We start from the raw sequence: 26,291 nt of genomic DNA, 5'->3' as shown, positions 1-26,291 counted from the left end.
GGAGCCAAACGCGCGCGCGCTTTTGTAGGACGGTCTCTTGCCTCGCTCAATCTGCTGTTCCATCAGCAGATTTCGAGCTGGATGCACACAACACTTTCTCTTTTCTTTCTTCGAGGAAAAGAGGTTGTGTGTATGAGACAAGAGTAAATGCGACGATCTTTGAGTACGGAACCGCCTGAAACCATGTGTCGGACCTCTGTAATTTATCTGTCGGGACATATCTTGTAGTGCCGATGCTTTGCTTTCGCAGCTGAGTAATTTGGAATTAGGGAATGGTGCGTGGTATGTGTTGTATGCCAGAGCAGAGCCGCAGTCTTATGGAGCTGATGTAGCTGTTCGATCTGAAGCTCTATACTAGGCGGAACTCTCGGACTTCGCTATGCGCAAAGAACCGTTCTTTGGCCTCTACGTGCCTGTACAAGTGTCGGGGATTCCATATCATAAGCTGGCTGCCTCGAGGGTTCCCGTACAACAATTCGCAAGCTCCAAGGAACGTGTACTCCTCTGCATCAGAATCGATGGTGGGGCGAAGAAGCCATGGGTGATCGGCGCCTTTCAATACTGCTAGTACGTCTCCCTTCTTCGGGCGTTCATCATGTCTTGCAAGACTCGATAGTAGTCCCTGAGAAGTAGCGAAACATACACAATCCACAGTTCTCGATAACCACTCCATCAGGATGTTTTGATGAGACAAGTCGCCTTGATCAACCATATGTGGCGATCTGGACACGCATTCATCATAGAAATCCTGGACCTGGCTCATTTCAATGCTGCGAAACTCTGTGTTCTGGCAGAAGACCTCGAGGACCTTTGTCAAGACGTCGCGCTTATCCAATCGTTCTTGTTCGCAGAATCTTTCCAGAAAATTATCGAAACAACCAATGACGGCGCGTCTATTTCCAGATCCAATGAATCCACTGCAGTTCAAGTCGAACATCACTTCTCCCAGGTGAAGCCCTCTGGTGAGGCAAACTCGGCCGTCCTTGGAGATACTGACATCAAAATTGACTGACAGCGGAAGTTCACCCACTGATGTGAAGGGGAACGCACGTGCGGATCGAAAGTCGGGAACCCAGCTGGGCACACCCTTGAGTTCGTTTCGCATCCTGGGGATTATAGCGAGATCTCCAGTGTGATATAGTATCAGCTTAGTATATTCATGGAAGACGTCTTCAAATCGTTGCGCATAGTCCGGTGCAAGCTTCCGGGGAAGTTTCGTGGTACCACTAATTGAAAGGATACCATAGAGGTAGTCATGAGGGATTTTAGCTTTGTACTCGGAAACCATGGTCAGAAACGCAGCCCTGAGTACAAAAGCAAGCAGTCGACCACTTAAAAATTCTTTTGCAATCACGGGATCCTCCCATAGACTTCCTGCGTCATTGACCCAGCCTGCAAAGATGCTTGCTCCAGATGTACCCGTCGTTCTCTCTTTACAGTCGTGCAACCGTTGATCGCAGACTTCATCCTTTATTGTTTGTGATATAGCGGTGGAAGGCACAGGTGCCAGACCAAAAAGAGCCTCTATCGTGTCGCTTATTCCCCTAGCAATCTCGAAGTGGAATATTGACTGTAATAGACGCTTCTCGTCTACATTGATCTCGGGATGATGTCCTAGTACTTGCATCAAAGCATAGCAGGCGTCCGTGAAGGATTCCCCGTAACACCAATGGGAACCTGCTAGTATAACAGTGCGCTGTGACATCGCCGCTTCCTGTACCACCCACATTCTTTCGAACCAGGGCCGTTGTATAAGGCATTTGTAGGCTTGTAGGACGCGAAAGAGTGTGCCGCTTTGCAAGGCACCAAACGCGCGAGAGGAACGATCAGAATCCCCTAAGTCATCCGGGGGAGTGATGCTGTTGATCACGTTCATGAGATCTCCAATGTCGCTATCTTCTTCTTCATTAGCTCCCAGCCATGCTACAACAAGCGTTGCAGCTCCAAAGATCGCGCCCATCCGAGGTACCTGCGCCGACTTTTCTGCATTGTCCGATTGATTGATGCATAGAGCATCAACCCAGAAGAGTATGCTATCGTCGTGAAAGAGTTCAAGTGTGCGAGAAGAACTTCCGAGTAAGGCCCTCAGCTCTCGCAGACCAGCGATGAGATTGGCAGTCTTTTGTACTGGTTGACCATCGAGTAACAGCTCCCCCGTCTGATTCGAATCACCCCATACATACGACAATGCAACGAAAAGCGGTATTTCGTCTGTCGGCGCTGTCGTGATATATTCTCCGTTTGGATCTTGAGCTAATGGAAAGCTGCCCGGGGGCCGTGTGTCTGAAAATCGTGCAGTCAGTATTCGTGGTAGTGGCCTGCCCGAAAACCATGCTTCCACCAGGTCGCTTTCAGCGCTAGGCAACGTTAGGTATACTAGATCGCATCGAACAGGATCCGTCCAGGCACCAGGTCGGATTCTGACGAAGCGGACTTCGTCGCCTTCGAGATTCCGGTAGATGTTGGCCATGTTGTGACCTCGTACACCGGACTTCGCGTTGCAGTGGGGGAGTGTCGACAATTGCCACGAGGCTACGGCGGTTTCTCATGAGGAGGGGTAACTTTCGGTTTTGAAACTGTGCCGCACGAGCGCATGATGGTACAGAACGTACGCAGCGCGTCGTCGTCCAATGGCATGTATATGCTTTCACAATCAAGCCCGGAGCCTACGTTAACGTCAGACCACCTAATTTGCATGATTTTATCACAATGTAGGCTCTTGGGCGTTTGGTTGCGCCCTTGTATAGGGTGGATTCGCTACGCAGCCGTGCGTTTCTCCGAAGGATTAACAGCCCTCTCTTGACGTCGGATTACAGGAGGAACGATACAAAGGGAGGAAGCTTCGGAGCACTCGTAGTCTTCAAGAACTGGAAACAATAACGAAGTCGAGTACACTCGCTTGGACAACGGCTGTTACGCCATCTTGGGAACTCCGAACGCATCGAGCACGATGCGAATGCTTCGTGACCACAGGACAGAGCTGGGTCACCGCATCGTCGAGAAGATCAAGGTTTTCGGTAAAGAGGGCCTTACAATTAACATGGCAGACATATGAAGTATGGCCATCCTTCTCCCCGATCGTCGGACCCCTCCATCTCGAATTCCCGGTTCCGTTAACTCGACTCGCCCTGCCTATTAAATCACACCAGGAAGGAAACCCCAAGGAACCCAAGGAGCTGAAAAACCTCGAGCCTACATTAACGTCATGCCACCTATTTTGCATGCTTCGATGTTTATGTAGTCTCCCGACTTGTTCATTGTTTTTCTTGTATGAGGTGCTGCTGGAGAGGAGGAAGAGCTGGGGAGGCGCCGCGGGACACAGGACCGGAAGAATGGACCCTGGAGCACCGTGCATGCCGCCAAGTCTAGCGCCTTGGCGGGGTGCGGGAACTCTAATGTCTGGACGCTCGAAGGTGGTGAATACATTCATCCTTACACAGCAAATTCTTCCAACACCGCACTCACAGGAAACTATGTATGGCGCAGGTTTGATCGAACCTCCATTTTTGAAGACGCGTCTGATTCCATGCACACTCTCGAGTGCGCTCGATAAGGAGAATTCATGTCAATTCTCCTACACATCTTGAAAGGATGGCGACTAGATTGCAGCACTGCAGATGATTACTCTGAACGCCCCACCGCGGCTGACGCCACGCTATTCAGGATGCTCGCCACTCGCCTAAGAAGTGCTACAAGACGGCAATAACAGCCCGGGTAAGTAGTGATACTAGGGTATGCTCTTGGTTGGGACGATCTCGCGTGTCAATGCAATGCGTCTCGAACATCCCCGATCCAACATAAAAGTTCTTTCCCGTCATGTCCAATTCACCACCAGATACATTCGTACCCTAGCATCATGAAGCTCTCCAATGTCTTATCAATGGCTTTGGCCAGTACCACCGGCGCAAAGAGCGTAGGGAAGCCTAATGAAGTAGATGCATTGGCTGCCAAAAGTCTACATCATATGCAGGCCTATTACTCCGAGAACCCATTACCGAGCCCAGGAACATGCACACTCGATAACGTAGCCGTTCGTCGAGACTGGTGAGCGAGATGTACACCATCCCATTCTGCTCAAACTCACACACCGCAGGTCAGCCTTGAGTAAACACGAAAGGCGTAGCTATATCAAAGCCGTAAAGTGCCTGGCAAAACTGCCAGCAAAGACACCCGCGGCTATCGCATCAGGAGCAAGGAGTAGATACGATGATCTCGTCATCACCCACATTCAGCAAGCGTTCACAATTCATGGCACGGCCAACTTCTTGACCTGGCACCGATACTATACTTGGGCTTTTGAACAGATGCTGCGAAATGAATGCGGGTATAAAGGGTATCAGCCTTACTACAATTGGTGCGTAACCTCCAAGTATGAATGGCACGCCGAATACAGACTAATCTCTCATGTCAACCATCAGGGGCCACTGGGCAGACAACCCAAAAGCCTCCCCCTTTTTCGACGGCAGCGACACCAGCATGTCAGGAGACGGCGCATACATCGCCAACAGATCTTCAGTCTGCTTCCCCTCAACCGAACAGTGCTACATCCAACTTCAACCCGGAAGTGGAGGCGGCTGCGTAACCTCCGGTCCGTTCAAAGAGTAATTACCACCTCCCATCTCTCCCCACTCCAACAACAGCCATCGCTAACACCCCCCTCAGCTGGACCATCAACCTCGGCCCCCTCGCCGCCGTCTCCCTCCCCCCTCCGACCCCAAACCCCCAACCCGACGGCCTAGGCTACAACCCGCGCTGCCTCTCCCGCGACATCTCCCTGCAGTCCTCCGCCGAAACCAGCGACTCCGTCGTCGCATCCCTCATCAAAGACAACACCACCATCACATCCTTCCAAACCGTGCTCGGCGGCGAATTCGCCCAGGGCAAAATGGGTCCTCACGTTGGCGGCCACAACACCATCGGCGGCGACGCAGGTTCCGATTTCATTAATTCGCCTGCGGACCCGGCGTTTTTCGCGCATCATGCGATGGTGGATAGGGTGTATTGGACGTGGCAGAATTTGGATTTGGAGGCGAGGAAAGAGGCGATTGCGGGGGGGACGAGTGGGGTGGGGGATCTAGGGGAGGCAGGGACGTTGGAGGATGTTATTACGTTGGGGGAGTGGCTTGGGGTTGAGAATGTGACGATTAGGGAGGCGATGAGTACGGTGGGCGGGCCGTTTTGTTATGTTTATGTCTAGGGTTTGGGTATTGCGCTGCTAGGGCTTTGCTAGATGAAAGTCTAATGGACGAGGCTAGGTCCTGTTACCAAGATGAAAAACCTTGCAACACTCGGCCGGAATACAGCGCCTCAATAATCCCCTCAAGGACCAAACCACCACACCAATCTTGTCTTGACCTTCCCCCCTTCAACCCCATCCTCTCACCACCCCCCATCCCAAGGAACCACAACCCCTCCCGCACTGCTCGCCTCAACATCGCTCAACCCATTAAACTCCCAACTAACATCCACCCCATGCATCTTCCTAAACCTCGTCCGCGCATCCTTCGTCACGGGATCAACCTCCAGCTCATCAGGAAAAGTCTCAAGTAGCCTCTTCACAAATCTCTTGCCCGGTCGTACTATAGTCACAATCTTGATCTCCGTGTTGGGCGGCGGTGGAAGGGTCTCGATTTTCGTGGTTTGGAGGGAAGACTTGGGGTTGCTGGAGGAGCGGGACGGTTGGACGGACGTGGTATTAACACTAGTATTTGGATCAGGGCCTCGTTCGGGGAAGACTTGTCGATGTTGTGAGATTTGGCGTAGTCGTGTGCCGAACGATTCAGTAGGGGTGATGGAAGTGGAGGATACGGGGGATAGCGCAGACGGAGGGGGTTTGGTGTGGAGGACGTCGTGGAGCTGGAGGCAGAGTGATGTGACGACTTTGAAGCGGTTGGAGCGGATCATACCGGAGTAGAGCTTGTTGGGGTCTGTGCTGTTTGTGGGGGTTGTGGGTGGTGGTGTTTGCTGAGCAGGTGGGTGTATGACCTGGACGGTGGGATTGTCCTGTTGGGCTTGGAGATGTTGTGCTAGCGGACTGGGGTTCGGCGGGTGGTTGTGCTGGCCGTGGGCGTGCGGTGCTGGCATCGCTTGTTGGTGCTGCTGTCCATGACCGCCCATGCCTAACGCTCCTTGCATGAATTGCGGGAACGGCATAGCGGGAGCTGGCGGGGGCGGAGGCGGGACCTGGTTCGCGTTGGCAGGAGTATGCGCATGGCCGCCTGTGCCGCCGACGATTTGCACGCCGGCGGTAGTCATGACCTGGTTTATGGCATTCTGGACATGTTGCTGTAGGGTGTGTATCTGATGTCCCACAGCATTCTGAACCGCCGGTAGGTGTCCCGCTGGTTGGGGTCCGAGAATTGGGCGTTGTATCCCAGCCAGTACGCCTGACATGAAGTGTGGACACATCCCCAATTTGAGGAATACCCAGAGACTCTTCAACTTAGGCAAATCAGCTCTTAGGCTCCTCTCTGCCTTCTTGCTTCCCATATATGCCGTCCATAATGGCAGGTCCTTGTCCTTTACGCGGATGTACACGCTCGTTATGTTTGCCGAGGCGGGAGACGTGACGACGCGGAAGATGTTGCAGTCGCTGGGATGTGTGAATAGAAACTTGTTCTGTGCGTACAAAACAATCACGGCTTCGTCGTGAACCTGCCTGTTGGTCCGGAGGAGGTTCACGCTGACATGGCGATGTTTGCTGTACGCCGATTGGGACACGGCACCGGGCCACAGGAACGGCGTGTTGGAAACCAGGGCATACGTGTAGACGCGATCGCGGAGTTCTCTCGGCAGAGACAAGAGCAGTGAGAAGCACGGATCGGGAAGAACTTCGAGGGTCGGCATCTGGGAGGCTGTAGGCGTGGGTAGTGCGGCGCTACGCGAATGCGAAGGGTTGCGGAGGCGCGCTGGGCGGCTGGCTGATTGCGGCGGCGCGTCTATCATGGTGGTGTCGGAAGAGCTGCTGCTGTTGGAGGAGGAACGTGACCGCGAAGGCGTCGAAGTCCGCGAGGCCATCTCGTCCAACTTCGGACGGGCGCTTGCTGATAAATAGCCTGCTAGCCTGTTTGTGGGGCGGCGAAGCGATACGACGGACGGTACGGGACGTTGGGCGTGATGGTAGTGGTACCGTGTTGCGCGCGATTGGCGAAGCGGGGCGGATAATTCAGCGTGCTATCGATGCCCAACAATGGCAGATGGGGGCAGAGAAGTCTTATAATCCTACGCGCCCTACGAGGCCGAGATTGAGGGGAAAGTGTTGAGCGGCTGTGACCTGTGCCTCATTCCTCCGCTGCTGTGATCCCATCATCATCCAGCCGCTCACGCTATCGCCGAGGCTAGACCGGTGCCGATCAGCGTTTGCACTACCCAATAACCTGCACCATCATCCACTATAGCTATCCCAAGAACCGCATGTGCTCTTCCATCTATTTTGTCTTTCACATGACCGATCTCTTTTGATACGTCTTTTCATACTATCGGTCCTTCAAAGGTACATCATTTGCCTGGTTAGCTGTCCCGCGGTGATGAGCGGGGAACCGTCCTCCAGCCTTACGCGCATGTCGCGCTGTCATACAACTTCAGAATCTTATCATGACTCAATCGCGAGATCATGAGTGCCGAATTACTATGCCTCAGTTTGGGCTGTGGAGAATTTCCATGCCACTCATTACCGCATTGTTGCGACGCGATATCGCATCTATCGCAACCTGAACCACTACTGAACTCGACACTAGGGTTTGCAACCTGCATCAAAGTGGAGAAATAAAAGATATGCTCCCTAACTTTAACGCAGACTCTAGGGTCGTTAGTTTTTTATTTGAACAAGGTCTAATTGCACGTCAGAAGAAGGATGGATCTTCGACAGGTCGTACTCAACCCAGTTTGGTTGCAAGCGCTGGTGGCGGCGTATCTGCTATACACGAGTTCTTCTGTCCGGCCAAGCCATACTACGCAATGACATCGACCGCCTACAGTCACGTCAAATCCTCAAATTCAACGCTCTTCTCAGAAAAAGATGCCTGAGGCAACATTCAATACACCGGACCGTGCCGCTGGGGCTATGTGACCAGGGCCTACAGCACATGAGGATGGATGCACATGTGCTGCATATGCGAACGATTGGATGAGCGGTTCGTCGGCGCCTGCATTGTTATGCGTTCGAAGAGTATTCGACGAGGCGAATGCTGTGTAACGTGCATCGTGCTGCGCCTCTAGGCACTTACCTGTGAGCCCAGTCATTGCCAGCCTTATTAATTCCTACGCCCATCCAGGTTTCCTGCTGCAAGAGTCTCATCGTTGAGACTATCTCGCGTTTGCAACGTTTCGAGGAGATACAATGGCGGATCCGCAAGCGCAGTTGAAGTACTTGCAAGATGTGTGGGACACTTGCCAGGCGAACGACGATCAGAAGCATGTTTTGATCAAGGTAGGCAAACCATCCCTCAACATTTCTCCAGTCACTTACTTCTCATGCAGGACCTGTTTGCATATGTGGACGATCTCTCGACTCGTTTGTCAGAAGCCGAGTACGAACTTCGTGATCGAAAAGACGTGATCAAGTTGACACGCGACCGTATCGAAGAGTTCAAGAAGCAGATCCAAGTTTTGGAAGCTGAGAAGTCTCGTCATGCCTTCGCATCCGTTTTGATCGATGGTGACTGTATGCTGGTAAGTCCCCTCTTGACATTCATCGACCCTCCCTAATGACTACTTTAGTTCAACGATGATCTTGTGAAAGCCGGGCTAGACGGTGGAAAGAGAGCAGCGAGCTTACTCAAGCAAGCTGTTGAGGAAGAACTTCGATCATCCTTGCCTGCGGTAGCCCACCATATGCAAGTGGTCATTCGTGTTTACGCGAATATGAAGGGGTTGGCCAAGACGTATAAAGACGCGGAGGTTCTCCCGCAGTTAGCGTCGTTTGACGAGTTTGTACGTGGATTCAACATGGGCGACCCCATGTGTGATTATGTTGATGCTGGCAACGGCAAAGAGTGCTCGGATGAGAAGATCAAGGGTAAGCCATGTGTCATCCAAACAAAACGCCAAATGCTTACAACACGCAGCAATGTTCCGGCACGATCTAGCGGACATGCACTGCCACCAAATCTTGTTCGGCGGCTCAGCCGATAATGGCTATGCCCGCTTGTTGGGCCCATATACCGAAGACGACGCGGTCAGGAGCCGAATTACTCTCTTGGAAGGCCCTCCGTTCGCCCGCGAGCTAGCTGCGATCAAGGACAGATACCACACTGTCTCATTCGACAATGTGTTTCGCAGCCAAATGCTGGTGGTCACCCCTAGGCGCGCAACGGTGTCTCTCCCGACTCCGCCGCGAACACCATCGACAGACTATGCGATGGCCGCTGCTCAGGTTCCAACAGGGCCTTCTTCATCTTCGTCGTCTAAAACGCCTAACCCCGCTGTCACCAAGCAGCCTACTACAGCTGCTACGGTACTTCTGAACAAATCTGGCGAACGTGTGGACTCACCGCTAACCTACACGTCCAAAGACTTCTTGGCGATCAAAGGTCGCAGGCTCTGCAACCAGTTCTATTTGCTTGGGAAGTGTTCATATTTGGAGAAATTTGGAAACTGTCAGCATCAACACAGTGCTAAATTGAGTAACAAGCAGTTGGTGGCTTTGCGAGCTGTTGCTCGCTTGACGTTGTGTCAGGATGGAAGAGCTTGTAGAGACTTGGAGTGCCTTTGTGGTCATCAGTGAACGATGACGGTTGCACTGGTGATACGACCGTAATGCGTAGTACCAGGCGCTCAGTGAGAGTTTGAGAAGGTGGATATCAATATGCGAGCCCCGGTGAAATGCGTCAGTCAGGTACTACTTATATCTAACTACCCAACGAACCGACATACATGTAAGAAACCTTCCCTTTATTTCCCCTCGTTTCTAGGCTAGGGATCTTCAGGGAATGTCTCCGGTGGAGTTTTAGGTGGTTCATAGCTCGCGCTTTCATCGCAAGTCTTGCTGTTGCAATCTGTCTTGAGGTGCCACTCTCTTCCATCTTCGTCCTCCATATACTTGTAAGAACAGTAATTGACGGGCAAAACAAGCGAGACAGCGAGTGAGGCCATCTACGATGGTTAGCTTCGCTAGCTAGTCACGCGTTGCAAGGCTAGAGGAGCGCACCTTGATCTTCTTCTTTGTGGGGAGGGTGAGAATGTTTTTTGATGTTTGATGTTCGCAATGGGTACTTATGTTCGTGCCAACGTAGTCGGATCGATGAGGAATTGTGCTCAGTGCAAGCTCGTTTTCGGAATACATTTATATCTTTGGGTATGACATGCAGAGTTGTACCATCTCCTGATCCGGCGAATGCAGTATGTACCCCCCTCAGTGGCTTGCCAACGCATTAAGTCAGAGCCGAGTACCCAACCACTCTGCATCACCGCACACCCTTGCCTTTGCGTTAAGCGAAGGAATGGCGCTGGCTTATACCTCATCCGAAAATGTGTGCCGCCTACTCATACACGTTTGCGACAAGGCTGTAGCAAAAGGCGGAATTTGCGCCAGTAGCATGTGGCCAACCTATCTCTTGAACGCGCATAAGTATCGACTGTCAAGGGTTTTGGACATGTGCGACGGGTGGGTTTGCTTACTTTTCCGCTGTCAGAAACGGGCAGACAAAGGAACAAGAGAAGGAGACTATGAAGAAGATTGACTATAACTCTTTCGATGCGTGTTTGCTTTAAGCTGGGATGACTAAATTAAGTTCCCGTCGATGAAGAATGAACTTTGAATTATAGGCTCCACGCCTTTTGCGCTCTTGCTCAACATTGATCTTCTACCAGCTGAGATGACTATATTATGTGGAAGGTTGATCGTTCACAGCTCTCGAACGACTCCATGCTATCGTGTTCGGAACCACTAGGACAGACATAGCCCGCGCCTACACGCTCAAAGCAACGATCTCTGCCCTCTGGTTCATGTCTCTGAACTAAAGCAAGGCATGCGATCCTCCAGTTCCAAACATAGACAGGACAAAAGTGGAATTCCTCTGGCTCTTCATCGTCGCGGTCGAAACAAACCCATCCATCAGCAATGCCCGATAGTTCTGCCTTTATTACGAAACTTTTTCTTCCCTGAGTTTCATTTTGAACTCGAATCCCTTCAGGTTCGCATTTGTGGAAGGTTTTTAGCATTCCTGAAACCCTAAGAGGATGACACGGCCAAGGAATTTGAACTTCATCTTCTATCGCCTCGAGATGGAGGTTACAATCCTTGAGACCGTATTCTTTCCAGGTAGCAAAATCACGGCCCGTGAGTTCGGGCTCTTTTGGGCCCCTTAGAGATGCCCACGACCATGACGAACATAGCCTAGCTTGCCTACCGTCATCAAGTACCGATAGCCTTACTTGTTCTTTAGGAAGCCACATCAATTCACGCACGAACGTCCATGAACCATCATCCCAATGGCCCTCCACACAACGAAGCCCTGTCTGCCTCTCCACAACTCGGATGATACCCAACAGAGCTATCAAACGATCACTTTCTTTGGTAAGATCCCTGGTGCAGTAGTAGCGAAGAAAGGTCCTCCAGCTTCCGTAAAACTCCCTAAGTTTAGATTGCGAATCTTCTTCCTCGTGGGCGTCGTTATTACGTTCGATGGGTATTGCTCCGATGTGGGAAACAGCGTTTACGCTAGTCCAAAATCGCGACGGTTCCAGGGGTTTACCATGAAAACGATTTCCGTTTTCACGTTCTTCTCCCAATAGATACTCTTTGCATTCCCAGTATACTTGTGAAGCGGCGTAGTGGATGATACGTTGCGAGAGTAACTTCTCTTGAAAAACCCAACCACGCGTGTTCAGCGGTGCATCGTCAAGATCTGTCTCAGTTTTCCACGAGCCATCGGTGAACCACATGTATCCATCTCCTTCATCGGAGCCATCAAAGGGAAATTTGAACCAATTACACTGAGGGCGTACGCTGTCCAGCCCATCGTTCCCATCACTTGCCCACGTTGCAGCGATGGTAACATAGGCGTTTGCATATACGTCGCCCATGCGTTCCGATTCCTGAAGCCAGTCGGTTTTGTCGTCTTGTATGATACACAATGAATCAATCCAGATGTACTCAATACCCAGCCTTCTTGCCACGTGAATTGCATCCTGAAAAGTTTTCGAAAGACTGCCGAGTATGATCTCCTCTCTGAAAAGCTCGATGTTCTCATTCAACGTTCTGACTTGAGGAGTTTTCCCCCAACAGTGGCTTAAAGCGATGTATCGGTTACTCTGGTGTGTCTGGGATATGTAAAGATGTGGTTGTCGAGTTGCTGAGCCAACATGCACAACTCTGGTAGGTAAATATCGCATCTCTGCCTCCGAGAACTGCGAGGAATGGCTCCAACAATTCATGTGTGTTTCGTCGCACTCCTGAATCCGACGACAGATTGTCTGAAAGGTAGCAGCCGAGAGATTAGAAGATGGTGCGCGTACAGCTGGTACAAACTTTGAAGCATATGAACCTATCTTTATCAGATCTGGCAGCAACGCGCCGGAACTAAAGTGTTGAGTTACGTACCTCGGTCCGCATAAACCCGAAGCCACGTAGGTCCCAAAAACACTCTGGTCGAACCGATTCCACGCTGCCTTTGACGGTAAACCCCACAAACTTGTATTTCGGAACCTGTGTCGGTTTCAGGCTTGATGTATTCGAGTGCCCATCCAATATCAATGTTTCCGGTCAAAAGATTCTCGGAATTAAGAGTTCCAAAGATCATGTTGCACATGGGACAGTCTGTGAGCATGTTTCGATCGTAACTTACCCAGAAGAGCCTTTCTGGGTCATTCTCCGTCTGCAACAGATTGTGGAGTGTGAAACCTTGGCAGGTGGTGCAGATTCCTTCGGGGAACAGCTTCGGATTTATCAGTCTCGGTTCTTCCTCGGTTACGGTAACATTGTTTGGTGATATATCGATCTCGGGGACTCGAGGGCCGCGAAAACAGGACTGCAGTATATGTTTCCACATCATGCGATCGTGTCGAGTTAAATTGCAGATGGGAAGAGCAGACTTGAGATACTCTGATGAGTATAGCCTTGGAAGAGTAAGTGACCTCATTCTAAGACGCCGTCAAATCAAGGCAGCTGAACTGGTCAGCTGAGTGGCTGAAGCAACCTGCAGCCCGCCCGTCATCTTACCCCACCAACATTTATCCGCCATCGGAAAGACTTAGCTGAATCTCTATCCGGAAAAGAGTGTAATTTTGCTACCCAATAACTTTATGACGGTCACGCGGCATGAATCGTGATTAACCTGTTCCGAGGCGGCCACAAACACTTCTCGTTATTGTCCTACGGCATACAATACCTGGAGAATAACGACCGGTACAGTGGAAAATATTGTGCACGCCAGTATCATCATACCCCGGCTCTTCAGCGTCGTCGCCATGCAAAGCGCGCACAAAAGACCAACCGTCGGTCCAATCGTCCAGATGCAGAACCAGATATTCACCCACCATATGAAACTGGAAATGAGCACGAACAATAAGGTCACCAGATACCACCACGTATTCTCCACCAGCCATCGCCGAAGCGATGTATCGGGCAGTTGCGTCTCTATGAGAAGTGAAGAGTCATATGAAATGCGTCCTCCATGTACTTCGGCGATGCGCTCTTGCACCTGCTCTTCGGAGACAGTCTTGTGGTCGATAACGTCCACGTCGAGCTCTCTCGACATTGCTGCTGCGAGCTCAAGCACAGCTTTGTGCGTGCCTGCAACAGAGTCTCGGCCCCGCTTGAGCATGATACTTTGAGCGCGCCACCACATTGTGACAATGCCGATTGTCCAGACTAGGAGCATGATATCCATGCAGAAGAGCTGGATCGAGGAGAAGCCCCATTGGTAATTCCTCTGGCAGTAAGTTAGTGAAGGGTCATACGAGTGCTGTGAAGAGTGTGTCATACCCCACTTGACTGACACATTCCTTTCTGAGACAGGTAGTCGTAGTCGTATGTCTCGTTCGCCCACATCCAGAGTATCTCCTTCTGATCCTCTTTCGCGAAATCTGTAGCTGAACCATACAAGCTCGGGTCGTAAAAATACGAGGTCGTGATGTTGAGAGCTGGTGCGTCGAGAGGCTGGTTCATGAAGATGGATGCTTCTTGTGAAACCCCGTTGAAACCGTACTGCTCGGCATCTTAAGTGCGCATTAGCGGTGTTTATCATTCAACGGAATGAAATACACGTACATTTGGAGACATTGTTTTGCACTAGACATTCGTACGTATAGCTCCGGCTAGACATGATCGAGGCTACGTAGGTTGCGTTCCAATGGTAGTCTTCGGACGGCCACCGCAGGCTTGTACAACCACCATCAAGTGCTTCGTCGGATATTGTTGGTTCCTGGGACAAGTGAGAAGAGAGCACAATATCCGTCTCCTTGTATACTCACCGCAGCCGCATGATGCTCCCCTTCGGTGACGAAATATTCCTTGGTTTGCCCGATTCTGTCGCCGTCGTGGATTACGTAAAGAACTTGAGTAAACCTGTCGAAGCGAATCCAGTTTCCATCTTGGTGGTCCGGCACGTACGCTTTGACGATGCTAGTATATCCTGTCATTGCGCTTGCAAATGTGGGAAAACAAAGCGTGAAGACCATCGTAATAACCATAAACACCATCGCAATGAAGGAATGCAAACGTTTGCGACAGGCGAAATCCCGTACTACCAAGATAGTCGACCATAAAGATGGACCAGTCTCCAGAAATACAGCTCGGTACGACTGATACGTTATTGGTGCTGTCTCCATCGAAGTAGTCACGTACAGAGCGAACACCCGCCAACTCAGCAAGGCGAGTAACGCTTGGCCAGCTCGACCAAAAACCTAACCCAATCAGCCAAAACGCATCCTGTAAAATACGTCGTTACTCACCACATCCCAGGCAACATCGATGAGTTTAGCGTTCTCGAATGACAGCTCACCAAATGTAAGTGTAATCTGAAAGAAGCCCGTTCGACTCCAGTAGCTGTAGTGACCTGGATTCAAATTGAACTGGCCGTCCGGTGTGCACGCCACCCGTGATGAGCCTGTGATCTGTTGTAATAGCGCAAGTACAATAGGTATCGCTACAAGTCCGGTTGCCCAGATCAGAACGGTAAGAGAGAGGAAGATCTTCCCTACAAGGACTCCGTTCCATCGTACGTTTCGGGTGTCGTTTCTAGTCTCATCCCAGGCCTGGCGTACAAATTTTCCTGGAGACAAAAGCATACCAGAGGTTGGAGCTGCAGTAATCTGAGACGGACGAAGAGTAGTTAGACGTGAAGGGTGCCGGGGAAACATGGAAGTTATAGAGGCTTCAACAACTAGCAGTGGCTTTTTAATGGCGTAGACGAATGTACATTAGGACTAGCAGAGCCGATCCGATGGGGAGAAGCTGCTGTGGACGTCGAAAGTACCGACATACCTGCACTCTGAACGTCTGTCGAAGATGTGGAAGCTAGACTGTGAGCTTTCAGCGCCACTATGCAGCCTTTCTTTTCCCCGCCTCGTTAGACATCCAAACTGTTAAGCGCGCGTATCTTCGCAGCAATGTCACCGAGTCTGCTTGCTCTTAAATGTCTCAGCAGCTCGGAACACACCACTAGGGCGATTGACAGCGGCAGTCGAGTTTCTAACTCAACGTAGTCACAAGAGACAGCTCTCGAAATGCGTTGTTCATGTTTGCGAAAACCCTTGGAACAGCCCAGCAGGCTAGATATGCGGAGCTATTGCGAGCTGAACGTGAGGCTGAGATTTGAGGTTCCAGACTGCGCCATGTTGCAGCCACCACCTGGGCACCCAAATTATCGTGCGCTACGCTGGAGGCGAACGCGAAAGATCGAGTTCTAGAATTGATGAACGTTGTAGTCTCGCGCAAAGGCAAACTTTGAGTTGCGTGGCGTCGCGTTGCTGCTGACAAGTCGATTGCCCCTCTCGCTTAGGCAACTTCCGGAACCGGCGTTCATTCGAGCCGGTCGACTCCAAAACACTACATTATATACATTCTGCATTCTCACTCCTCCACATACGACCATAGGACACTGAGAATTAGGCTTCCCGTCCGCTCAGCCATATACAAGCAGTGTACCGGCGGATTAGTAGTTAGGTGGGTGACCACTAGCGAATCCCCGCTGTTGTATGTTTTTGGCATCTGAACCCTCTTTTTTGCGATCTTTTTTTGCTGGTCGTGGCGCATCGTGATGTTGTGGAAGTTGAGTGAGAAGGCTGTGCGTTAGAGGCGACGTGGCTGCTAGATCGTAGACAGCCGAGAGGGAGACATTAAAGTTGATGGATGTTCTTTGGACTGCGCTGCTGACCCAAGACAAGAGTGGAAGCAAGAGCGCGTGGACTTGTTAGCAACATCCTAGCATCGCTGGCTCACAAAGAGTAGCTGCCGTAAACATGCGATCAAGGGCTCTATAACATCGACCAAGACGCATCGCCGTGGCTCGAGAGAAGAAAACTTGAACTAATACTAAGCTAAACTAAGACTACCTACTATACTACCTACATCCGCTCAAAACAAAACGCCTTTGAAATGTTTCGTACGTACGTGCGTGCGTATCATCGCCTCTTCATTCGTCGCATAAACAACTGAAAACCGCTGCGCTCGCTAGAAGAAAAAGATAAAGACACACATGTTCTATATAGATATCACCCTGCCACCCCCCTATTTGCCTGCCGAAAATGCTATCACTAGTCCCATTTCCTCCTCTTATCTGGTATTTCCGATATTTCCACCTCTTCCTCTAAGCTGAGATCCAGACCAGACATGCCCTTGTCCTATTCCTTATTCAACGCCCGCGGTAGCACACACACATGTGGGAAATGATGATATCGGAAGTTGATACGGTTTTGGTTTGTACTCAGACGGAGTACAGCTCGCGGAAGCGAGCCTGCTGCTCGGAAGGCAGGCCTCCGATGAAGGCGTCGAAGTTGCCGATCATGCCTTTGTATTGCTGGATGACCTGGTGATAGTGTTAGCTGAAGGTACTCCGCGGGATCAAGTGTGAATGTCATCATACCTTCTGGAACGTCTCCTGCACCTGTCGACCAGCCGTAGGTCCGCGAACAACATTTCGATCAGCCTGTGACATGTCGCTGAAGAACTCCAGAAGAGATTGCTCCATGGCTCCCGGGTTGGCCAACACAATCAACATGAACCCAGTGAGTGCGTGGCACTTCTCATCCGTCCATTGCACTTTCCTGATGGCGCGGAGGAAAGGAGGGGCAATTTGAGCGAGATGAGGAGCGAGTAAGGTCGCGCTACCAAGACCTAGACGACCGAGAGCAATGGCTGCGTTCTCGTTTAGAGACTCGGGGACGCGCTCGTCGAAGAGGATGTTACCCAGCTTCTGGAGCAACTGCTCAACATAGGGCTCCATGCCTTCTTTGTGGCACATGGCAATCTCGCCGACGGACCAGCAGGCGTTGTTAATGACTGAGTATCCAGTGTCAAGACTGTTAGAATCTATCTGCGAAACGTCTAATTGTGTGATGAGGGTGGTCAGGACATCTCGCAGATGGGGTTGGAGCTGTTGGAAAACGTAGATTGCGCAGTCTCCGAGGAGCGCGTAGGCGGACTGGCGCACGTCGTTGTTTGGGTCCCGCATGCAGACAACTAGTAAGTTGAAGAAGTTTGGTGCTTGTGTGACCAGTGTCGCGCTGTCCTGGGAGTTGAGGGCTTGGATGATGGCGCTGAGCAAGTCGAGGCTTGTTACCAAGAAGTCCTTGTCCGGAGGCTCGAAACCCTGAATCTCAGCCGCCATTTGGCCTTCTTCGAGGTTGCGATGGATGATCTTCATGCACCTGGCGAAAATGCCAGCTACGTATGGTGCGAACTTGGGTCCGAGAGCTGTGGCAACATAGGAAAGGCACTCCAGCAATGGGAACATTTCTCTTGATTGGTCTGACACCTTGTTCCATCGTTGAATGAGTGCGGGCATAAGTGTCTGGACGAGTGAGTCGTCTGCCAGTGCAGGTCCGACGTGTTCGGCCAGTGTCTGAACGCAGTCGTAAAGGATGAACATATTCCGGTCCTTGTACATGGCAAAGCACTGTACGAACTGCTTGACAATAACGGGACAGTAAGGGGTGAGCTCAACGTTGGCCTTCTCTTCGAGGTTGGCAAAGGCTGATGCTGCGGCTTCCTGAACGCGCTTGTTCGTGTCGAGCATCTTCACAAGAATGCCTTCCATCATGGGCATAAAGAACTGGTTCTTGCCAGCCGGGTCGAGGTGTGCCGCCCATCCCGAGTAGCGGCCGAGGGTCCAGCATGTGATTTGGCGCACAACAGGCTTCGGGTCGTTCAGTAGTGTCAGGAGGAATGGAGTGAGCATGGGAAGATGCGGCTCCACGACCTCCATGCAGCCATCCGCAATGGCGCCAAGAGCCAGAACTGCGGACTCCCGGTTGGGCCATTCGGCGTGATTAAGGTTGTCTGTGAGGTATGGAAGAGTCGCCTGGAATACGGCCTCGTGGAAGACGGATGCGAGAACATCAAGGGCCGCAGCGGAGCACTTTCGGAGGTTCCACATCTCCTCAGGGTCGCCGAACTCGTCATCGTCGTCGAAGTCGTCAATCTCACCGTCGCTGAGACCGTCGTCATCGCCTGTGGGTAATCCGGCTCCATTCGAGCCTGGGACCGTCTCACCGTTCGCGTTTGTGGTAAGTCGCGCGGCCTTGCTTGATGCAAACTGAGGTTTGATGTCTTGTTCCCGATCCTCCTGCTCGTAGTCCTCCTCTTCACCCTCTAGACGGAGGATCTCATCCTCGCTATACACCATGCTGGATAGCAATACAGGTATTATCTTGGCCAGATATGGTCCAAGGTGGTCCCTCATCTTCTCGTCCTCACTGGCGCACAGCCAGAACTCGGCCGCGTCCAAAGCCAAATCTGCATTGTTCTCGGTGCGCTGCTGTGCGACCATGAATTCGACCAGTCCTTCCATGTGTGGTATTATCATCTGAGGGGCAATGTCGGCGATGTGGACAAAGGTTCGGCAGACGTGTTTCCGCACGTCTTCGCTGGGGTCAGTGGCTAGTTTGAAAAGCTGCTGCATGAGCATGTCGATGTTCGCGACGACGGCCTGGGGCTTCTCGGGGACGAATACGTTGATAGCGGCCAATGCGTCGGCGCGTACTCGGGGCTGGGGGCTCGTGGTGAGTTCGAGCAGCTGGGGGAAGAGGAAGTTGAGGGGCTTTTGTCCTTGGTAGTCCCGGTCCAGAGCCTTCCTGTTGTCCTCGCAGATCTTGAGTAGCGCACCCATGGCGCCTTCTTGCGCCTGTGTCGAGACATTGCCGTCGGCGTTGCTGACCATGCCGACCAGCTCTGAGAGAATCTGGGGCCAGCCCATGATAGAGCCCTGGCGCACAATCTCAGTTATGACATTTCCCGCGTAACCCCGTATTTGCGTAGTTGAGTCTTGCAATCCCGCAAGTATCACTGATCGTATGTAGTCTTTGGTGGAGTCGGGCATCGATTTGTAGCCGGTCTTGATGTCGTTCTTGAGCATAACGGCAGCCGCAGCGCGCGTCTGGAAGTATTGAGAGGCGTCCATGTTCACGACGGACGGAGGCTGGCTGCTGGAGAAGATGTAGGCAAGGTACTTGTCGATGTCAGGTGAAGTTTGGGCCGATTTGAGCATCTGTGTGGTCGCCGCGGTCAGCACATTGCAGCAATGCGATGCATAGCAGCGACAAACGAACCTCTCCGGCATTCTTGCGCGCATTCTGATCATGGCCGCTCAGCGAGTCCCTCAGACACTGCGCCAGCTGTCGCAGGGGCTCCTCTTGGGGTTGCCACGCCATATTTGCGGTGGATTACTTCGCAGTGCGGGGAAGGTGTGTGCGAGAGTCTAGTAGCACCCTCGAATTGGGTATGTGCGGAAAAGCAGGGCTGCGCTGCGGAGGTGAAGCAGGCGGAAAAAAGAGTAGACCCTGGCGACTTAAGCTTGTTCTGCTGGTACGCTTCATGGTTAGCTCTGATGGGGAAAGCCATGGGCGAATGAACAATGAGGGGCAGTGCTCACCAGCCTTTCACGCGAAACAGACAATAGGGTGGGCTACAAGGCGACGAACATGTTTTTCTAGCGGCCGACAAATTATTTCCTCGCTGTAATATTTTGCGTGTAGTGCAACAAGTTTGCTCGAGAATGACGCGGGAGCCCGTAACGTGCAGTGGGTTCTGCTTGCGACCCAATTGTGCGCAGCGGGCGGTGAGCTAGGAAGGAGCAGCTGCCGTGCGACTGAGTCGAGGATGCGAGCGCAGTCAGCCTTTACCAAGGCCGAGACGGTGAGCTTCAGGGGCGGTATAAAGCGGGCGAGGTCGTAATCTCAGTGAGTGCGCGTCTGCTGGGGTGATGTGCCTGCTTGCGACCGCCCAAGTCGGGCGGGCTCGGTAGAAAAGGGCGACGTGACTGCGAGACGCGTGCAAGGCATTCCCCAGCTCTTCCACGCCAACAAACAAAGTCGCCCTCATCGCGCCTCATCATTCACACGGTATGTCAATGGTCGATATTGCGCGGTAGTCGAAAACAGCACCTGTCATCAGCCGTCTGTTGTACAAGTCGGTGCTTTTAGCACACGTCGTACCGCAGCACCTGCATCGTGCTCCTGCTTCAATAACGCTGTCCGGTATCGCGTCAGTCGAGAATTGACATCCGGGCAGCACCTTAAAGGTCATGTGAGGGCTCGGGGAAATCACGTGCATCGCCATCGCTCCTTCCTGTTCCAAGGTTGTCTCACTTTACTAGCTCAACGACCCTTACTCCTCGACCTCACTTCCGGAGACCCCGTGAGGAAGTCTCAGAAGCCTCAAGAACGTCAAGGCGCAATCATTTCTCTCAGTCACGCAGTACACTACCCGTCTTCGAAATACATTTCTCCACGCTCAAGGCACAGCACAGCCCATGTGCCAGCAAGACGTCGACAACACGAGCCAGTCGTCAAGAGCCAGAAGGCGCCGACAACGGAAGTCACATTGTGATGGTCAATGACCCACTGTGAGAGAGGTACAGGACTGCTTTCGGACAGTCTCCATTGCTCATTTGGATGCTTGCGTGATTCGCGTGTTGCATGACATGGACATATTGGGTTCCTGTGCTATGATGATAGTACAGTTGAGCCTCCTTCCAGTTACACAAGGGCGACTGCCCCATGGCTGCCAGCAAGACGAACGCAACACACCTGGTCTACAAAGAAGACTGCGTCGCTAGGACCTCGGCATCCTCAATTGATGACAAAGGACGAGGGTCTGTATCAGACTTGAACTACCCGCAGCCTGTGTCTATGAGCTGCGTCTGCAGGGGCCGTCTCTATGAAGTCAGAATATCATGCCAATGAATACCCCCACGGACAGTTGTCTACTACTGGATCCGCGTGCGACTTCATGCAATTTTAAGTTACACCATTCCGAACAAACATCTGCGCGAATGTAATGTTGACGATGTCATCTGACAATGGTCGACACTAACTCCTCTCCTTTGGGTCATGCACGAAGTCATCACTGAATCTACCTCTCCTTTGAGAAAGCATGGTCTTTCTCCGAACTTCCAACCGCTTCCTCTAAGCTATAAAGTCGTGTATCATACGCCTTATTCGACAACTCATGACTATTTTCGCTTCTTCTTCATTGCTGTATTGGAGCCGCTATCGATTACTCAGGGTACGAGCTTTGACGTCGTTGACGTCAATGGCGAGCGGGCCGGCATCATATCCGTAGAACAACGCAAGACTGATATCCAGGCGGTGTGTGATGGAAGCGCGGGACAAATTCCAGTGCAATCGGCCATTTAACACAACATGATGTCAACAGGCTATGAAGTCGTCGCGACTCAAAGAAGTCCCCTTGCGTGATGAAAAAGGATGAACCATATTGCTAACTTCAAGACATCAAGACGAGCTCAAAAGAGCACTTCGCTTGCTATGTATGCGGTAACGAGATATTGATAGGGCTTACCAATATCAGGCACAGACACTAGCTGCTGAAGCGCCTTTGAAGGCGGCTCTGCTATGTTGGTGTTTCAGGACTGTACGACATGGGTTCGCCAGTGGATCGAGTGCCTCAGAAAGCATTTCCCCGCGCTTGAACAAAAGCAATCGCGTCAAGGGCTAATTTTGGCCTGTCTATTCTGGCATGTCTGGAGTAGCGATATGTCTACTTTTTGCGAGGGACCAGAACCGAGAGTGATGCAAGTATAGCAATTTCTGTTGTGTCGTAGGAAGGCTCGCAGCCTTCTAGAAGAGTAGTGCACGCATGATGTCGTGGCCATGCAAGGCTGAGTTGGTTTTTCGGTCTGGATTGCTGCGCGACGACTACCATGGTCGAGATTGCCGCTTCAAGACGGCGATGGGAGCCAGCGCAATGCTAAGGGACGCCGTTGAAGCCTACGAAAGTATTGATTTTCCCAAGTGTGGTGTTTCGCGGCGAATCTGTAACGTGACGGGTAGATCGGCAGAATCCAGGACCGGGGGCTCAGAGTGTCGTGTGCAGGCGGAGGTGGCAAAGCGCCGCGCGATTCCAAGCCAAGCTGCGTCAGGCACTTGACGTCTCACGCCGATCTCACAATCACGCCAATCCATCATCACACTTCGACGCCTTTCCTTCACCCTCACCCACGACGGCGCACTGCTACCGACGGCGATTCGCACCTTCACCACGCCCCATCGCGTCGCTGCCCTGTTGCCAGCTCTGCCAGCCATCCGCCGCGGCACGTCAACGAGTGGTTACCGGCCCCCACTGATCCGTCCAGCGACTCCACTGGACGACTTCATCCCGGAACGAGCGCTGCTGCGCCCATCGCACCCGCCCTCACCGAGTCGCAACCCCAATAGCACTCGATTATGCTGCCTCAAGAGCCGCTGCAAGCGGGCTCGCCGCACACGACGCTCTCCCGGTCCTACTACCCGACTGGCAATGCGCCCTTTGCGCATGCCACCATCCTTACCGGACAACCGGCCTCACAGCTTGATGACGTGCGGATATCAAGATACAACAACACTCTCGGCTCGACGGCCAAGGGCATCATGATAGGCATATTCTCCGTGCTGGGCGCTGCGGGCGTGTGCCTTATCATTGCCGCCATTGTTTACTACTTCCGCTACACCAACACAGGACGCATCTTCCTCGACCGGATAACGCGGCCGGGTGAATATGACGACGAACAACAGTTTGCCAAGGAGGAGGCCGAGGCGCTAGAGGATATGGACGACCTGCAAAGAACAGAGTACATGAGAGCGAAAGGTATCCCAGGTAGCTCATTGTGCAGAAAGAGCACCAGCTAACCTCCACAGCTTTTGTGCAAGCAAACCCACCCGAATCCGTTCAAACCGACATATCACTATCGCAATTCTTGGCTATACAAGAGAAGGGAGTGTCTGCATGGGAATTTGAGCCCGAACTGGAGATCGCCAACTGCTTTGTCGAAGGCCGCACGGAAATCGAGTTTTTCGATTCGGAGTGCAGCGTCCAGAGCAACCTCCCGATACCGAAGCAGAACGAAGTCTACTACTGGGAAGCCAAGGTCTACGAGAAGCCCGAAAACACTAGCATTGCGATAGGCGTCACAACGAAGCCGTACCCGTTGTTCAGACTACCAGGTATGTCAACGACAACGCCTTCTCGTCTTTCGTCTACTAACATTCACCAGGATACCACAAAGCCTCGATATCGTACATGTCCAACGGAAACCGCCGATACAACCAGCCCTTCCAACCCTCCGCTTACGGTCCATCTTACGTGCAAGGAGATGTCATTGGTGTTGGATACAGACCTCGAACAGGAACAATCTTCTTCACGCGAAACGGAAAGAAACTCGACGACGTCGCTCACGGACTCAAGACACAAAACTTCTTCCCCACCGTAGGCGCAAACGGCCCATGCCAAGTTCACGTCAACTTCGGCCAAATGGGCTTCGTCTTCATCGAAGCCAACGTCAAAAAATGGGGTCTAGCCCCTCAAACCGGCAGCCTCGCACCCCCACCCCCCTACGGCAGCGAACAAGGATCCATACTCCTTGACTCCGGCCGCGAAGGCATAAGAGAAGGCATGGGTGGAAGCTACATCCAAGCCGGTTTCGGTCACGGCCGCTCCAGCAGCCAGCAAATGCGTCTCGGACGCCAAGTACCGACGAGCCCCGGCCCGCAACGCAGTCCAACCGACATCTCATTAGCCGCCCTTAGTCTGGTCGATTCTAACGAAGATGTTGGTGAAGGGACTAGCCACGATGATCACGCGACGACCACAATCCCCGTAGACCAACGTCAAGGTCTTGGACTTCTGTCACCTGGCGAACTCCCTCCGGAATACAGTAGTCCTGTCGGCTCGCCCAACTTGCGCAACACGGCCGATCACGAACGAAACGGATACTGGGACGAGCGAGCACCGCTCCTACAGAACCAGCAGCAGTCTGGCGAAAGAAGTCCACCTGTCCCGAGCTATGATGCCGCGATGGCTGATACACCTGAGATACGGCGTCCTGCTATCAGAGTGAGGAGCGCGACGGAAGCTGGTGTCAGGCCGCGTGGACCCCGCTGATGACTTGGCCATTTTTCCTTGTGTTACTCTACTCCATTGTTTCGACGAATCCGAGAGGAAGGATTGCGTCTTTTCACTATACCCTATCGCTCAACTTTTTCCTTTTTCCTATCTTTGTCGGGGCTGGATCCATCTCATTGCGAACGATCATTATTGATCGGACGCACCGCTGTGGAGAATTTCTCCATGGACTGCATGGGTGGCAGCGAAACATATCTTTTGAGCAGGTTGATATCTCACCAGTCCAACCTTACCTGGCGTTTATGGAAGCGAGCATTGTTACGTTTATTTTTGCTTGCTTTCTGGGTGGAGTCACGAATGATTAAGCACACGAATACTCTTGTTGCTGGGCGTTTTGAAAGGGATAGATTGGCTCGATGTGCGTTGAAGCGCGTTCAAATTGGATTGCGGCTGGCTTTGGCTACTCATGTGGTAGCTTTTGGGTTGTAGTAGTAAAGCGATGAGTTGTTTGGATTGTCAATACACACGCTCTCCCACTTGCGAGAATTATCATCTCATTCCTCCTTTCTATCTACCCTGCTTGTTATCAATCCTAGCATGAACTTCCTGTGGCTAACAGCAGTTAAGCTTTCACCAGACACACGGTCTACAAACATCCTTTTCTTACTATCGAATCGCACGAACATACACATTCTGTCTCCATAGAGACCCATGGTACTCTTCCAGGTTGCCATACTTGGCGTACCAAAATGAAGAACTAGCGCTCGCTCAATTTGTCGGAGAACTGATCTCTCGTCAGTTCCTCCTGAACGAACAAAGAAATCGCCACCACCTTCGTTACCTCCTACGGTACAAGCACAATGTCCACGAACAATCTATGGGCGGACAGTCCATATCCATGGCGCAATCCCGCCATCATCTTCGAATCTCTACCAAGATCACTCATCCTCGCCGACCTAAAACGATCCTGGCACTTCCAAAGAGAAGCCCACTTCCGCTGGATGCAAAAAGTGATCTGGACCTCAGTTGACCGCTATCGTATCGTCCTTCGAGACGTCGAAGGCACCGTAGGCGAAATAGCAAAGGAGCTATGCAACAAGCCCACGGCATTCTACTGGCTTCAGTCGGCACAAACAGGTGCGCCCCACGCCCCCGAGAAGACTTGCATGTCCGGTGGTGTCTTTGCTGCTATATACGAAGAATGGGGACGGAGTCGTGGCAAGCTGAATATTGAGTTTGGGCATTTTTTCGCTGCGCCCGTGAGAGTTGCGGGTACGGGTCCATCGAGTTTACCAGATATCTTGAAGGCGCATTCGTCGCTTTGCGCGCAAGCACGGCGTATCTCGTTGGATATGGATAACTACTCCGTGCATTCGCTTCTTCCTACCGTTGTCCTCGTATGCGACCGTCGTGACTCAACCGCTAGATGTGGTTCAGACGGCTTCGTTAGTCTACGCGAAGTAGCGAGCACGCAGACTGTGCTTGTCATTCTCACCGGGGAAGATCGTACCAACACCGGTATCCACATTTCACTAGATCCTCTCAAACCATTCGCTCTGCCCATCGAAAGACCCGATGCCACTGGCCTTGTTATTCTGCGCGTGCCCCTTGATATAGCCGTCAGGTTTATCATCGAGTTGGAAGGCAGGATTGATGAGCGAGAGGGAACAAACAGTGCAACTTTAGACAAGAGTCTCTGTCTGCACCAAACACCTGTTGGATACAGTCGCGACATCAGGTTTTACCCCAATGTATGGGCTCGAATAATGCGGGCAGAGGCGTTGAAGATTGGGTT

At 52.0% G+C, this 26,291-nt stretch overlaps 7 protein-coding genes across 7 annotated transcripts; 4 read left to right on the top strand and 3 right to left on the bottom strand.

Annotated features, from left to right (window-relative positions):
* Positions 1 to 4,476: 4,476 nt before the first annotated feature.
* J4E85_008586 (uncharacterized protein) lies at positions 4,477 to 5,197 on the top strand (the record flags this gene model as incomplete). Its single annotated transcript, XM_051472810.1, has 2 exons — positions 4,477 to 4,601; positions 4,663 to 5,197. 2 exons carry the CDS (start codon positions 4,477 to 4,479, stop codon positions 5,195 to 5,197), a joined length of 660 nt encoding a protein of 219 aa, XP_051323631.1.
* A 182-nt stretch (positions 5,198 to 5,379) lies between these two features.
* J4E85_008585 (uncharacterized protein) lies at positions 5,380 to 6,846 on the bottom strand (the record flags this gene model as incomplete). The annotated part of the gene is made up of 1 exon (XM_051472809.1): positions 5,380 to 6,846. One exon carries the CDS (start codon positions 6,844 to 6,846, stop codon positions 5,380 to 5,382), a length of 1,467 nt encoding a protein of 488 aa, XP_051323630.1.
* Positions 6,847 to 8,338: 1,492 nt separating this feature from the next.
* J4E85_008584 (uncharacterized protein) lies at positions 8,339 to 9,408 on the top strand (the record flags this gene model as incomplete). The annotated part of the gene is made up of 5 exons (XM_051472808.1): positions 8,339 to 8,428; positions 8,479 to 8,670; positions 8,719 to 9,016; positions 9,066 to 9,268; positions 9,304 to 9,408. 5 exons carry the CDS (start codon positions 8,339 to 8,341, stop codon positions 9,406 to 9,408), a joined length of 888 nt encoding a protein of 295 aa, XP_051323629.1.
* A 4,102-nt stretch (positions 9,409 to 13,510) lies between these two features.
* Positions 13,511 to 14,264, bottom strand: J4E85_008583 (uncharacterized protein; the record flags this gene model as incomplete). The annotated part of the gene is made up of 4 exons (XM_051472807.1): positions 13,511 to 13,576; positions 13,620 to 13,871; positions 13,925 to 14,157; positions 14,210 to 14,264. 4 exons carry the CDS (start codon positions 14,262 to 14,264, stop codon positions 13,511 to 13,513), a joined length of 606 nt encoding a protein of 201 aa, XP_051323628.1.
* Positions 14,265 to 16,865: 2,601 nt separating this feature from the next.
* On the bottom strand, positions 16,866 to 19,809 carry J4E85_008582 (uncharacterized protein; the record flags this gene model as incomplete). The annotated part of the gene is made up of 3 exons (XM_051472806.1): positions 16,866 to 16,967; positions 17,025 to 19,646; positions 19,708 to 19,809. 3 exons carry the CDS (start codon positions 19,807 to 19,809, stop codon positions 16,866 to 16,868), a joined length of 2,826 nt encoding a protein of 941 aa, XP_051323627.1.
* Positions 19,810 to 22,842: 3,033 nt separating this feature from the next.
* SSH4 (Rsp5p-dependent ubiquitination, sorting of cargo proteins at the multivesicular body) lies at positions 22,843 to 24,535 on the top strand (the record flags this gene model as incomplete). The annotated part of the gene is made up of 3 exons (XM_051472805.1): positions 22,843 to 23,242; positions 23,293 to 23,598; positions 23,649 to 24,535. 3 exons carry the CDS (start codon positions 22,843 to 22,845, stop codon positions 24,533 to 24,535), a joined length of 1,593 nt encoding a protein of 530 aa, XP_051323626.1.
* An 821-nt stretch (positions 24,536 to 25,356) lies between these two features.
* J4E85_008580 (uncharacterized protein) lies at positions 25,357 to 26,281 on the top strand (the record flags this gene model as incomplete). The annotated part of the gene is made up of 2 exons (XM_051472804.1): positions 25,357 to 26,247; positions 26,273 to 26,281. 2 exons carry the CDS (start codon positions 25,357 to 25,359, stop codon positions 26,279 to 26,281), a joined length of 900 nt encoding a protein of 299 aa, XP_051323625.1.
* Between the last annotated feature and the right edge of the window lie 10 nt (positions 26,282 to 26,291).

The sequence above is a fragment of the Alternaria conjuncta genome, assembly GCF_024043145.1.
Source record: "Alternaria conjuncta strain BMP 0040 chromosome Unknown scaffold_13, whole genome shotgun sequence".
In the NCBI taxonomy this organism is placed as follows: Eukaryota; Fungi; Ascomycota; class Dothideomycetes; order Pleosporales; family Pleosporaceae; genus Alternaria; species Alternaria conjuncta.
This window is presented reverse-complemented; position numbering and strand designations above follow the sequence as displayed.